At 36.9% G+C, this 16,135-nt stretch overlaps 2 protein-coding genes across 2 annotated transcripts; both read right to left on the reverse strand.

The window, feature by feature from the left end:
* Positions 1–440: 440 nt before the first annotated feature.
* Positions 441–6,499, reverse strand: LOC131801207 (esterase P-like). Its single transcript, XM_059119441.1, has 3 exons — positions 4,853–6,499; positions 846–969; positions 441–768 (listed from the first exon to the last, which is right to left on the reverse strand). The coding sequence occupies exons 1-3, from the start codon at positions 6,375–6,377 to the stop codon at positions 651–653; spliced, it is 1,767 nt and encodes a 588-aa protein (XP_058975424.1). The 5' UTR covers positions 6,378–6,499; the 3' UTR covers positions 441–650.
* An 8,042-nt stretch (positions 6,500–14,541) lies between these two features.
* LOC109611609 (esterase-5B-like) lies at positions 14,542–15,798 on the reverse strand. The gene has a single exon (XM_020036872.2). The coding sequence runs from the start codon at positions 15,781–15,783 to the stop codon at positions 14,596–14,598; it is 1,188 nt and encodes a 395-aa protein (XP_019892431.1). The 5' UTR covers positions 15,784–15,798; the 3' UTR covers positions 14,542–14,595.
* Between the last annotated feature and the right edge of the window lie 337 nt (positions 15,799–16,135).

A 16,135-nucleotide genomic window follows, 5' to 3' on the forward strand; every position in this document is an offset into this window, starting at 1 on the left:
ATTCATTTTCTTTTTTTTGGCAATTTTGACCATTTGTGTGGGAGGTACCAGAGGGAGTGGACCGGTATTACCCATCTCCGAAGTCGATCTAGATTTGATAATAATATTACAATGTAGCAAGTTTGGATCAAATCCGATACTCCCTTCGAGAGTTATCGTGCGCCCCTGCCAGACAGACGGACGGATGGACGTCGCTAGATCGACTCCAAATATCCTGAAACGGATTTGGTCCAAAGAGATTTAGGGTCTAAAATCGTTATTTCGATGAGGCACCTTTTGACCGTATCAAGTGATATATACCCTTTCTAGCCATATCATTAAAAAAATGACCTTGATCTCCAAACTGCTGGCACACATTGGTCCTTCGAGCAATTTAATGGAGCATATTAAGTCTATATCTATCAATAGTTTTAGAAATTAATCATAAACACCATTTTCAATTTTTTTTCATATCTTAATATTTTTTTATTTCGAAATATCCCTAAATAACAAAACTTAAATAAAATTTTATTTTAAATGCCAGACTTGACTTATTTTCCCTACTAAATAAAATTTTGTCTTATTCTGCTATAAATTCACATCAACTTGAATTCTTTCCAAAGTCTAGCCTCTCAGTCTTGGAGATAAATGGAATTAAATGCCATATTCTTTCAATTCACATCCTGTATAACAGTTTCACACGAGTCCTTGGTAATCCACAGCAATCGCAAACTGTTCGAAGTGGCTTTGGTGTTTTTCTCAAAATTACATCTGCCATAGGAGAGACCACTAAATGGGGCAGAAGAAATAACAATTATTTAATTAAAATTGGATACATTTTTGTTGTTGAAAAAATGAAAACTTACCCAAAATCGGCAAAATCTCCCAATAAATTCACCAGCCGTTGGGATACCACCACCTCATCGGGTCTGGCTGTACTGCGAAAAACGGGTCTCAGCAACAATGTGATGTCATCCAAATGACTGGCACCTGAAATTTACATTAGATTGATTAGATTCAGATTTTTGCAGAAAATAAATTTTTGGAAATTCGTACTAAAACGGTACGGTACATATCGTAGCATGTGAACGATTAAGGCTACGAACTTGAAATTTGGAATGGGAATCAATGTTGAGGAGTAGAGTCGATGTAAGGAGGTAGTTTTGGAAGTGTATACTCATTTTCACGAAAAGTACTAAATGGTACTTAATTTAGTACAATTTGAATTTTGAGGGACGCATGGAGCTGGAATCCTGAAATTCGAAATTAACATTTCTGGCGGAGTGTTGGATTGGGAAATGGAGGAAGTTTTCTAAATTTGTACTTATGCGCACAAAAAGTACTAAATGGTACTAAATTGGTACAATTTAAATTTTGGGTGAACCAACAGAGTTCGAACCCTGAAATTTGGAAATAAGATTTCTGTCGAATCGGGATATGAAGAAATCATAAATTTGGTATTAGGATGTTCATGTGTAGTCTAGAGATATGTATCAGATTTCGGAAATGTGTGCAAAAATTGTACGAAGTGTATTGAATGGTACTAAATTCGGTGAAGAGATAGAGACAAAATTCCGAAATTTAATGTTCATATTCCTGATGGTATCTGTGTTTGAGATTTGGAGTTGATTTTGGAAATGTGTACTATAATTGTACGGAGAGTACTAAATGGTACTAAATTTGGTATCGGGTGAAGGGAGGGGGCTGAAATCCTCAAGTTTAATATTGAAGTCCCTATTGGTATCTGCAATCGAGATATGAATGTGGTTTTGGAAATGTGTACTTTATTTGTACGAAAAGTACTGAATGGTACTTTATTTGGGATGAGATAAATTTCTGAAATTTGTTATTTATATTACTGATGGTATCCATGTTTGAGTTACTATAATTGTTCGAAAAGTACTAAATAGTACTAAATTTGGTATTGTGTGAAGGAAATGAGCTGAAATCCTGAAATTTGATATATGTGTCGCTGTTGGTGTCTCTGGTTGAGATATGGAGGTGGTTTTGCAAATGGGTACTATAATTGTTCGAAAAGTACTAAATGGTACTAAATTTGGTGTTGGGTGAAGGCATAGCGCTTGAATCTTCAAATTTGATATTGAGTTCTCTTTTGATATTTGGAAATGAGATATAGAGGTGGTGTTGGAAATTAATAAGTTTTGTATCGACTGAATGTATAGAGCTGAAATTTGGCATTGAGGTCTCTGTTGGTATCAAGTGGTGGTTTTGCAAATTCGTACTATAATTGTTCGAAAATGATACTAATTTTGGATCGTTCTGCATATGTGTACTAAATATTACTAAATTTGGTATTAAATGAAGGGATAGAGGTAAAACTCTGAAAGTTGATATTGAGCTTTCTGTTGGTATCTGAAATTGAGATCTGGATGTGGTTTTGCAAATGTGTTCTATTATTGTTCGAAAAGTACAAAATTTAACTAAATTTGGTATTGAGGGAAGGGATAGAGCTGAAATCGGAAATTTTGATATTGATATTGAGGTCAATGTTGGTTTCTAGGGTTTGCATACGACGTATGAAGTTTTCATTGAAAAATTGTGTCCATTTGAGTACGAATATAAAATTTTAAGGTGGGCTTTTCTCTGTCGAAGTAGCGGGCACTTGCTAGTTTAGTATAAAAATGGAAAGATGAACTTTGAATACCCTCCACCATTTGGAACGAATTTAGAAATAAAATCCTTAAAAACCGAATATAGCCGTTATATAGGTGTCTATACGACGTGGACCTACATAGGCATTGTTTGTCATAAGTCATTACCATATTAAAATTCGAAACTTGAAATAAACGGTGAATAATGTAGCTAAAATCATCAAAATATCGTGTATAGGGAGGTACCGTTGTATCGCCAGCTGTGCGAAGACCTGGACCAGCCTAGACAATTTTCTGTCATAGGCTGTAGCATCCATTACGAAGTTCAAATACGACATCTCAAACTCTTTCGGTGGGTATTGTACCTAAACTCGTCAAAATACCGAATATAGGGAGGTAGTAATATATGGGGCCTATTCGAAGACCTGAACCTGCAGAGGCAATTGTCTGTCATAGACTGTATTATCCAATACGAAATTCAAATATCAAATTTGAAACAATTCCAGCGAATAATGTCGCTAAAACCATCAAAATACCGAATATCGGGAGATACAGTTATATAGGGGCTATACGAAGACGTGAACCTATACAGACAATTTTCTGTCACGGACTGTAGTACCCATTAGGACCTCCAAACACGAAATTTGAAACAATTGACTAATGTAGCAAGAATCATCAAAATATCGAATATAGGGAGGTACAGTCATATGCGGCGATATCGTAGACCTATATAGCCCATTTTTAATACCAAAAGTCCTGCAGACCAAACACACATTCGAGTAAAATTTTCTTTTTGTTCTCTTTAAAGAAATTTATGCTCAATGTCCAATATTTTAGTTCAAAATTGAATATTCGATATTATTTTTTTTTGGAATATTTTAGACGATTTGTTGTCGAACGGGTAATGCCATTACCCAGTAATGGGAAAAAGTTGCTGTTTTCCTCTTAACAATTTTGCTAATTAATCAACATTTGAATCTCTCAGTATAATTCTCGACATTTTTTTTGTGAAAATTTTAGACTTTTTTTCTCATACGGGTAATGAAGAATGTTTACTGTTGTCATTACCCAGTAATGGGGAATGTTTCTGTTTTCCTCTTAACAAATGTTTCATATTTATTCCTCATTTGAAATTCTTAATAAAATTCCCAACATTTTTTGTGTGACTCTTTTTTTGTCATAATGATAATGCCGAATGCATGCTGGTGTCATTACCCAGTAATGGGGAAAAGTTGCTGTTTTCCTTTAAAAATTTTTCCTAATTAATCCTCATTTAAAATTCTTAATAAAATTTACGACATTATTTATTAACATTTAGATGTTTTTTTTGTCATGCTGGTAATGCCGAAAGTACGCTGTTGTCATTACCCAGTAATGGGAAAAATGTTGCTGTTACCCTCTTCACAATTGTTTGCTAAAAAATCAACATTTGAAATTTTTCATTAAAATTCTCGGCATTTTTTTTGAAATGTTAGGCATTTTTTGTCATAAGGGTAATGCAGAATGTATGCAGGTGTCATTACCAAGTAATGGGGAATGTTGCTGTTACCCTCTTTACAAATTTTTGCTTATAAATCCACATTTGAAATTCCCAATTGCATGCTCGACATTTTTTGTGTGAAAATTTTAGTCCCTTTTTTGTCATACGGAAAATGTAGAATGTATGCTGATGTCATTACCCGGTAATGGGAAAAAGTTAGCGTTTCCCTCTTAATATTTTTTTTGCTGATTTATCAACATTTGAAATTCCCAATTGCATGACCTATATTTTTTGGTGTGAAAATTTTAAAATGTTTTTTCGTCATGCGGGTAATGCAGAATGTATGCTGGTGTCATTACCAAGTAATGGGGAAAGTTGCTATTACCCACTTTACAAATTTTTGCTAAAATTTCAACATTTGAATTTCTCAATAAAATTTACGACATTTTTTGTGAAAATGTTAGACTTTTTTTTTGTCATACGGGTAATGCAAAATGTATACTGTTGTCATTACCGAATAATGGAAAAAGTTGATCTTACTCATCCAAACATTTTTTGATGTATTTCTAAATCCTCACCGGAATTAATTATTTTTTTTAAATAAGTATATCTTTTATGGCAAGCGGGTAATGCAGAATGTATGGTGTGGTCATTACCTAGTAATGGGAAAAGTTGTCTCTCTCTCCTAACAAATGTTGGTTATTTTTTTTAATTTAAAATTCTCACTTCAATTCTGCACATTTTTTTTTCAAAATAAAAATAAAAATTCTCTCAAACTCACCAAATTTAATATCCGTTCGGAATGCCAAATCGTAGCCAATGGCATAATTCGAGGCAATGTCATAGACAAAACCATAAACTGGAGCCTTGGAGTAACGGCTATGCAGCTGCATGGCCTTCAGGACGCCATTCTTGACCAAAACATCTGTGTACATTTCCTCTACCTTGGCATAGGATTTCGTGGAGAATGGTTCATCACCCAAATAGGCATCCTTTAAACCCTGGGCATAGCCTCGTGGATCTTTGCTAATGTGTTGCAGGAAGAGATTTTGCGGTGCCAAGTCGAGCCAATTTTTGTTCATTTCATTGATGTATTCCGTGCCCGTCCTTGGGTTTATTCTCAAAAGTTCGGCAGCATTGAAATTGCCATCATGACTCGTGTAGGATACCAGCCAGGGAATGTGACTGAAACGTCCGGATTTTATGATGGCCTCAGGTTGTTCGGTAAGAAAGGCATTTTTGGCATTTTTCGGCTCCACCACGGGCCCGAAGGGTACCAGGGGATTATAGCCCCAGTTTAGGAGAGTTTGAACGGCATTGACAATATCGGTGGCGTTGCGGGATTGTAGACATGTTTTCAGATCCTGGCTGGACTTGGCGTTGCAATTAACGGCCGCTGCCAGGCGATTGGCATTGTCCTGAGGCTTGGTAATTACGGCCCAGGGGTTTAATGCTACTCCGCTCATGGAAATGGCTGCCTTGGCAATGTTGGCCAGCGAGGGCCTCAGCATATGCAAATGGGTGCTGGCCCCTCCCGCCCCATGTCCCAAAAGCAAGATTTTATTTGGATCTCCATCGAAGTTGGCAATGTTTTGTTTAATCCATTGCAGGGCCAGCAGTTGGTCCTTTAGACCATAGTTACCGGGTATGACATTGTCGCCGGTACTGAGGAAGCCCAGGGGGCCCAAACGATAGTTGACCTTGACCATGACAATACGGCTGCCCACCATGGAAGGTTCCGGATCAAATTCTGGGCCACCGCCCATCATGAATTGGCCACCATGGAGAAATACCACAACGGGATATTTGACCCCTCTCGGCTTGGGTGTGTAAATGCTCAGGGTAAGGCAATCCTCTTGGCCCCGCAATTTGTTGACACCATGGTCTCGGAACCATTGCAGGCAATATTGTGGATAGACCGTGGCATTGAGTTCCGTTGGCCATTTTTGGTCCAACGGCTGGGGATCTTCAAAACGCAATTTTCCCACCGGAGGCTTGGCATAGGGTATGGACTCCCAACTGAAATACATGCCCCACTCTTTGCCCCTTATCGGGCCATTGGGGGTTTGAACCACAACACTACCACTGCCGGCAGCATCAGCCACGCTTTGGCGTATACTGTTTCTATCCACGGTATTGGGTGTTCTGGCCGGTTTTCCGGGTGGCAAATTCAAGGATTGCCCAGCCTCTGCAGCTGGGGCCACGGGAGGCAATAACTCGTCAAATGGCAGCTGGCATCGCACATCACTATTATTCAGCAGACATGCCAAAAGAAACACCAAAAATCGACTAAAACGTAACTCCATTTGTAACCAACGATTCCGAGATCACTGTTCTCCCTGCTAATGCTAATCACTGACTAAATATGCCGCAGACACGCTTGTATTATTTATATATTTTAATTAATTTACACACATTATTAACAGGTTCTTCGGCTGGGCATAAATTAGCCAGCGAGTGATGACTTATATATAACAGCGGGGCAGTCATCCAACACCACCTCCATCGGCAGCCATTGATCGGCCAAGCCCTGTTTGATTTTTGAAAATTTGTTTTTTTTTTTTCTCCAAAGTTGTAATTCAATATTTGTTCTTGTTTTTTTTTCCAAACTTGTGATTCGATTCAAATCAATTCGTTTATTGGGTCATTGATGCGCATAAATTATCGAAATTTCGAAATTCACATCCAGAAATGGGTTCTTTAGGACATTGACTGCTCTAGATTTATACGCAGGCTTATAAATAATTTTCTAGAGCAAAAATTTGAGCTGCCCAAAAAACCCGCTGAATTAAAGTGAAAGTTAAACACGTGAACGATTTGGAATACTTTTTTTTTGAAATAGGTTATAGAACCCCATAATATTTCAAATTATATATCCTCCTACTTCGCAAATTCCTAATTTATCTATCCGCAATTATTTTAATTTATTATGGATTTAAATACAAAAATAAAATCAAACATTGAAATAAATTTTCAAGACCTGTATTTAAATGAAAAGGCAGTGAGCCGATATATTTTCAATACATGCGGTTAATAACCTACCCTACCACACTTCCTTGGTCATTGACCCGTAAAAAAAAAAACAAAAAGAAAATATGAATGGTTTACTTATGGGCAGGTTCAAGAACTTTGTCTCCAAACAAGCGTTCAATTTCGAAAATACCGTGATTGAGAGTGGTTTTCATTTAGCTGCCACCCTATGTGAAGCAGTTAAGTGAAAATTTCTAGAATGGTTTGTGTGATTTTCTCTTATAATTAGGATAAAAAATAAATAAAACAAATTTTTGATTTTGTGTCGGGACAGTGGTTTGTATAAGCGAATATCCAATAATTTGGGTGCAGCTAACCTATTACGCTTCTTAAATCCAATTCTAAAGTAGAAAACGGTCATTGCCCCAAATGAAGAAAGAAGTTTTGCTGAAGGTTGTAATCAGGGTTTAAAATTTAGCCTTAGCCTTACGCTGCGATTCCCATTAAATAAACTGTGCGACAAAATTCCATTTTTAAATAATTACAGGAAAAATCCCGCAGAATATGAAAGTAGAGCTAAAACTACGAGGCAGGTGTATTGGCGTTTTTAAAGGTTTACATCAACCAAAGCAACCATAATAGAGGAGGACAAATTTCCCCGTTTTTATACCTTCCACCATACCATGGAGCGTATATTTACTTTGTCATTCCGTTTGTATCTCTTCGAAAAACTCATGTCAGACCCAACAATATATATATATATATATATATATATATATATATATATATATATATATATATATATATATATATATATATATATATATATATATATATTCTTGATCAGCATACAATTCTAAGTCGATTTAGCGATGTCCGTCTGTTGTAATCACGCTGCCTTTCGAACGAATTGAGATAGACGCCTAAAATTTTGCACACATGTATATTTTGCCGGTAGGCAGGTTAAGTTCGTAAATGGGCCATATAGGTCCACGTTTTCATATAGCCCCCATATAACGGTACCTCCTGATATTCGGTATTTTGTTTCAAATTTGGTATTTTAAGTTCGAAATGGGTACTACAGCCTAAGACAGAAAATTGTTCGTGCAGGTCCATGTCTTCGTATAGCCCCCATATAACGGTACCTCCCTATATTTGGTATTTTGATGATTTTAGTGACATTATTCACCGGAATTTTTTCAAATTTGGTATTTTAAGTCGAGATGGACACTACAGCCTAAGACAGAAAATTGTCTGTGCAGGTCCACGTCTTCATATAGCCCCCATATAACGGTACCTCCCTATATTCCGTATTTTGATGATTTTAGCGACATTATTCACCGGAGTAGTTTCAAATTACGTATTTAGAGTTCGTAATGGGATCTACAGTCTGTGACAGAAAATTGTCTATCCAGCTCCAGGTCTTCGTATAGCTCCGGTGTAACGGTACTTCCCTATATACGGCATTTCGATGATTTTAGCTACATTATTCGCCGTTTATTTCAAGGTTCGAATTTTAATATGGTAATGGCTTATGACAAACAAAGCCTATGTAGGTCCATGTCGTATAGACCCCAATATAACGGCTGTATTCCGAATTTTTAAAAATTTAAGAGAATTCGTAAAGGATTTTATTTTTTGAAAATGTCCAAATTCATTCCAACTGGTGGAGGGTATTCAAAGTTCGGCCCGGTCGAACTTACTGCTTTTTAACTTGTTATTTTTTTATTTTTGGATTAAGATTCCTTAAAATCTACCATAGGTATAGTATATAGTGTTTTCGGCGATATTACTTAGTGGCAAGTGCCCGCTACTTCGTCCGCGAAAAGTCCACCTTAAAATTGCAGATTCGTTCCAACAGGTCGTTTTAGGGCTTGTTAGTAGTCAAAATGTACAACTCGTTCAGTTTGACATCTGACATCAAATTTTATTTAAAAATTCTTCAAAAATCCACACCTCCTCATCCTAAACAACAACAACAGTGATCCACATTTAGCACTTTTCGACCGATTATAAAACCACCAGATATTAACACCAAATACCAACGAAGACATCAATATCAAATCAAATTTTGGGGATTTAACCTCTAACCTTTCATCCAATTTTGTACGACTTATTCTTTTCGAACAATTATAGTAAATATGCCTAAAACTACCTCCAGATATTAACCACAGACACCAAGGCATTTAATTTAAATTTCAGGATATCAGCTCTATTCCTTCACCCAATACCAAATTTAGTAACATTTAGTACTTTTCGAACAATTATAGCACACATTTCAGCTCCAAAACTTTACCATAGACACCAACAGCGACATCTATAGAAAATTTTAGGAAAATTTAGGAATTCAGATCTATTCCTTCACGCAATACCAAATTTAGTACTAATTAGTAATTTTAGTACAATTATAGAACACATCTCAAAAACCACCTCCACATCTCAGTTGCAGATAACAACAGAGATCTCAATATCAAATTTCGGGTTTCCAGCTCTATCCCTTCACCCAACACCACATTTAGTACTATGTAGTACTCTTCGAACAATTATAATTCACATTTCCAAAACCACATCCACATCTTGGTTCCAGATACCAACAGAGACCTTAATATCAAAACCCTAACCATTCACCCAATACCAAATTAGTGGTACCATTTAGAACTTCTCGTACCAATAAAGGACGAATTTACGAAATACAGCCAAATCTCAAACACAGATACCAACAGTAATCTAAATATCAAATTTAAGAATTCTATCTCTATCCTTTCACCCAATACCAAATATAGTACCATTCAGTACTTTTTGTTCAATTACAGTACACATATTCAAAACCGTACCTTCATATCCCAATTCCAAGTTCCTAATACCAACAGAGAATATCAAATTTCGTGTTCCCATCTCAATCTCAATTTAGTACTATTCGAAAAATTATAGTACGCATTTCCGAAACCACCTCCATATGTCCAGGCTACACATGAACAGCGACCCTAGTACGAAATTTCAAATTTCAAGCATTATATGTTCTCCTAATACCAAATAAAGTACTATTTAGTACTTTTCGAGCACTTGTAGTACACATTTCCAAAGCCTCTTCTTTATCAACTACCACCAACAGGGACCCCCGATACAAAATTGAAAAAATTCTGCTCCATCCCTTCACGCCAAGCCAAATTGATTCAAATTTAGTACCATTTAGTACAGTTCGCACCCTTAGTACATATTTTTCAACCTTGATTCTTATGTTGTTAGCTCTATCTGTTCTCATAATCCCAAATGATACCATTTCCGAATTTTAGTACCATTCTAGAACTTTTCGTAACCTTAAAGTTTGAATTTCCAGAAAACCTTTGGTACCTCTATCCTGCACACCATCAATGACTCTCATTTCAAATTTCAGAAATCTAAAGTATTAATTTTGGATACTTTTTATACTCTTTTGGTACGAATTTCCAACAACCCTAAGACTTTCCCTCGTGCAAAATTTCAAGATTCTAGCTTCGGTGGTCTCGTCTGGGCGTTGATTGTCAGTAAGTCAGTTATTTCCCTATTCTTTTTATACCCTCAGCCATGTGGCTAGAGAGGGTATAAATCATCTGATAGGCCAAAACGTGTCTCATTGAAATAACGGTTTTAGACCCTAGGTCTGTTTGGACCAAATCCGTTTCAGGACATTTGGAGTCGATCTAGCGATGTTCGTGTGTCTGTCTGGCTGGCTGGTGTGCACGATAACTCTCGAAGGGAGTATCCGATTTGATCCAAACTTGGTAGATATATTATTGTCAAGCATAGATCGAGTTCGGAGATGGGCAATATCGGTCCACTCCTTCTAGTACCTCTCCCACAAAATGTCGAAATTTTCAAAAATATATATTTTACTGCACAAAAAGAGAAAGAATCATCCGATTTCGCTTCAACTATGCAAATCCTAATATTTGCATCTGTTCTAGGTCAGGTGAGAAAATGGACAATATAGTTCCACTCCATCAATTACCTCCCCCACAAAGGGTCAAAAATTTGGATAAACTCACACATTACAATATTTTTATTAACCCAAGGTCTGGTGTGAAGATGGATTGGAATTCTGGTACCTCCCACACAAAGTGTCAGCATTTTGAATATCAATGAAGCTCATAAAACGCAAAAAAAACTTCCGATTCCATTCAGTCTAGGCACATCACAATATTTCCCTTAACATAAGATCTGTTACAAAGAAGGTAGAGATCGGACCATTCCTTCTGGTACCTCACCCACAAAGGGTCAAATGTTTGCAAAACGATTATTAAATTCGAAATAAGCATCGGGTTCTCTTCAAATTTCACACTTCCCATTATTTCTACTAACACAAGATCTGCTGTGATGATGGAATATATCGGTCCACCCCAACAAAGCATCAAAATTTTGAATATCCCTGGAGCTCATAAAACGCGAAATTAACATCGTATTCCATTCAGACTTGTGGCATCCCAATATTTCATTTAACACAAGATTTGTGATGAAGATGGAAGAGATCGGACAATTTCTTCTAGCGCCTCCCCCACATTGGGTTCAAGATTTTGAAAAACAAAACGCTCAAAGCGAAATAAACATCCTTCAAATTTTATACATCCAAACATTTTTGCTAACACACCATATCTGTTGTGAAGATGATATATATCTGCGAACCCCTTCTGGAACCTCAATATATTTAAATAAGGGATGTTTTTCTAAGAGCTTACTGATTTGAAATTCAAATAAAATACATGTCAAATTATGATATGACCAAAAAATTGATTTTGTTTGGTAGATAATTTCTTGTCATTTAACATTTAAATATAGTTTCGGGCATATGGCCACCACGACTATTTTGCACAAAGTTTTCTGGAGCTCCAATTTACGACCACCTTTTCAAGCATGAGGGCGTATTTCAGCAATGACACATTGGCTTCCAAGGCGTCAATCGTTTCTGGTTTATCCACGTAAATGACAATGACTTCAGATATCCCCACCAAAAAATAAACAAGTGGAGGCCGATTCACCGGTCCATTTCTCGAAAAAGTTAATAATAAGTAATTTCAAAAGACAGGCGGACAGACAGACAGACATCGCTACATCGACTTACGCTGATAAATAATATATACTCTTTTTGGGGTCTACGATGAATATTTCGAGGTGTTGTAAATTTAATATACCCCCATTGTATGGTGGAGGGTATAAAAATGTATTTTCCTATTTCTAAAACAAGTTAAAAAGTATCAGTCGGGTTTGCCGACAGATATATACCCTCAGCCCATATTTGATTACTTAAATATATTTTGACTTCTGTTATGATTATTCAAATTACTGACCCTCTATGGAGTAGATTCCGAAGGAATGGGCTAATATTGTCCATTTTGAATTGATCCTAAAAAAATACGATATAAATATTGCGAAATATATATCGACTACTTCTTTCACTTTGTATTACAAAATCGAGATTTTTGGGGTTGATCTCCTTAAAAAAATTATTAAATTTGCAATTTCGATATCGTATAGCCCCCTCTTAACAGTTTTTATTTAATTGCCTGAAAATCCACACCAGGATATCCCTCTAAGTAATTTACCTCCTGAAAGAAAACTATCTATATAGGTCCCGAATATTGTATATCCCCCATATAACGATACCTCCCGATATTCGCTATTTTGATGATTTTAGAGTCATTGCTAATCGGAATTGCTTCAAATTTCGTATTTGAATCTCGTAATGAGTACTTCGACCTATGACGGAAAATTGTCTATGTAGGTCCACGTCTTCATATAACCCATATATAATGTCGCCTCCATATGGCGATATTAGCGACATTTTTAAGCGGAATTATTTTAAATTTCGTATTTAAAGTACGTAATAGGTACTACAGCCTATGTAAAAAATACTAATGCAGGACCACGTCTTCGTATAGCCCATATAAGGATTTTCCTATGAGCGGTATTTTTTTGTGGGATTTTTTTTTGGAATTTTTCCAATTCCCTTCAAACTGGTGGAGGGTATTTAAATATCAGTTCGACCAAATTTAGCTGCTTCTTTACTTGTTTCCGCTCGTTTTAAATTTCGTATTTAAAGTACGTAATGGGTACTACAGCCTATGAAAAAAAATACTAATGCAGGACCACGTCTTCGTATAGCCCATATACGGATTTTCCTATGAGCGGTATTTTTTTGTGGAATTTTTTTTTGGAATTTTTCCAATTCCCTTCAAACTGGTGGAGGGTATTTAAATATCAGTTCGACCAAATTTAGCTGCTTCTTTACTTGTTTCCGCTCGTTTTAAATTTCGTATTTAAAGTACGTAATGGGTACTACAGCCTATGAAAAAAATACTAATGCAGGACCACGTCTTCGTATAGCCCATATAAGGATTTTCCTATTTTTTTTTCGTCGGTTTTTTGGAATTTTTCCAATTCCCTTCAAACTGGTGGAGGGTATTTAAATATCGGCTCGACCAAACTTAGCTGCTTTTTTACTTGTTTCCGCTCGTTCTAAGTCTAAGAGTTAACACTTAATCTCTTTCGAACATTTTACCTTCTACTCGTTTTGTTAAAACTGTGGAAATCTCTAACGTTCTAACATTAAGCAAAGGTCTCCATAGTAATCTCGCTCTCTTCGAGTACTCCCACTTGCGATTTTTTCACTTGCAAGTAAAATCGATCTTGTGTGCTTAATGGAGGGTTGAACTAGCGATTTTGGCGAAAACTCTCTCATGTTAAATATTTATTTTTTTTTCAAAGCCCTGCGACATTTTTTTAACTTTTACAAACCTTCAGCCGCCTTTCAGAATTGTTTAAATAAAAAACTATATTTTAATAATTTTTTATTTTAATTTAAACAAATTTTACACTTCAATGGCCACCGTTCCACAAGTGTCGCTGGTAATGGATGTTAGATATAAATTGGGTGATTTCTCGGCACTATTATCGGTAAAATCGCATTGGTCAAAGCAGAGATTTCTAGAAGTAGAGACATTTCAAATACAAATTTAAGTTCCCAAAATATTCTCCCACAAACTTACCCCTTTTCCACAAAATCCACCAACATTTTGATAAAATGCTGGGCAATGCGTTTTTCATCTGGCCTCGGGGGACTGCGGGAGCTCATTGGTAGAATGAGGGAGAAGTCGTCCATGTGAACGGTGCCTGAGAAAAAGGATAATATTTTCAAAATGTAAACAAAATATTTAAAAAATTACAATATTTTGAAAAATACTCATTACAAATGTCATTACCAAGTCATTATCTTAAGGAGGGCATATTCCACGAAGGAAGCAGTAATTTTGTGGAGACAAGAAATCGATAAAAGAAATATTTTTTAATGACTTAAAAAATATGTATTTATAGACTTTTAGTCGCCACAAAATAACTTCTTACTTCGTGGAATATACCCTCCGAAAAATAATGGATTGGTAACCACATTTGTAATGAGTATTTTTTTTTTCAAAATATGGTTTGGTAACTAGTTTTGTAATGAGTATTTCTGCTGTGTACTTACCAAATTTCACATCGTTACGTTTAGACACCCCCTGACCCACATTGTAATCCGCCGGATTGCTATAGACATAACCATAAACGGGGGGCCTGGGAATATTGCTTGTGTAGCTTCAAAGAATCCAAAACTCCATCCCTAAACAAGACTGCCGTAAAAAGTTCCGAAACATGCGGATAATTTTCCGGATAAAATGCTAACTCCCCCAAATATCTTGACTTCAATTGTCGGGCATATTCCCGAGGATGTTCACTGATGTTGTCCAGAAATAAATTTGTGGCCAACAGCTCCTGCCAATTACCGTTAAGTTGATACATTAGCTCCCTACCCGTTTTGGGATTAATGGACATCAATTCCGCTGCATTGTAACCCCCATCCTCGGAGACATATGAAGCCAACCAGGGTATGTGAGTGAAATTTCCCGATTTGATGATTTCAATGGGATGTTGTGTTAAAAATGCCCCCGGAGTGTTGGGTGGTTCCACTGCCGGTCCAAATACGGTAAATGGATTATAGGCAAATTTTTGAAATCTGGCAGTGGCTGCCACAATGTCCTCCGCCTTTTGTTGTTTGAGACACATTTTAATTTCCAAACCATTTTTGCATTGGGGACACTTCAAAATTTCGGCCAATTTGAGGGCCCTCCACTTGGGGTTACGTATGAGGACCCAGGGATTAAGCGCCACTCCACTAAATGACACTGCAGCCTTGGCCACATTTTCTTGGGGCCTCTGTAAAATATGGAAATGCGTGGAGGCCCCTCCAGCCGAAAATCCGGTCAGGAGAATTTTATTGGGATCTCCACCAAAATGGGCAATGTTTTCCTTAATCCAGCGCAAAGCCAAACGTTGATCTTTCAAACCCAAATTTCCGGGTAGGGCTTCGTCTTCGGCACTCAGGAAACCCAAGGCTCCCAGGCGATAGGCAATGGTAACCAACATCATTTTGCCACTGGCCATCAGGCGCTGGGGTTGATTGACATTTACACCACCAAACATGAAACAGCCGCCATTGATGAAGACCATGACGGGATATTTGACCTCCTCCCCCTCTTTCTCCTCTCCAGTTGTGGGTTTATAAATATTCAATTTCAAACAATCCTCCGTCCCGTGGACCTTATAATCCCCCTCCACAAATTGGTCCCACTGCATACAGACCGGAGCCATTTGACTGGCATCGAAAATGCCATTCCACTGCTGTCGATATGGCTGGGGGTCTTCATATCTCAAATCCCCCACCGGGGCATATGGCATATGGCGCCGATTCCCAGCTTATGTATTGGCCATTATTATCCTTCCCCTTCAGCACACCATTCGAAATTTTAACAAATAATTTCGGATTTTCTCTCACTTCACTCAAAATCCCATTCAAAATTGTCAACAAAATCCCAAAACAAATCACCTGCTTAGCCATATTATTTCCGTTTTGAACTCAACGCGTATTGAAATACAACTAAATTGAATTCAGTTCGTTAAACCTCTCAACACGATCAGAGCTACCTTAAAAATGATTTTGGTTTTGTTATTGTTTGGCGATTTCGAGCCAGATGGAGATAACCCATTTTTCAAAGGTTATGTCGTCGTTGCTGCCGAAATTAAAGGACAA

Source organism: Musca domestica, unplaced genomic scaffold (assembly GCF_030504385.1).
Source record: "Musca domestica strain aabys unplaced genomic scaffold, Musca_domestica.polishedcontigs.V.1.1 15, whole genome shotgun sequence".
In the NCBI taxonomy this organism is placed as follows: Eukaryota; Metazoa; Arthropoda; class Insecta; order Diptera; family Muscidae; genus Musca; species Musca domestica.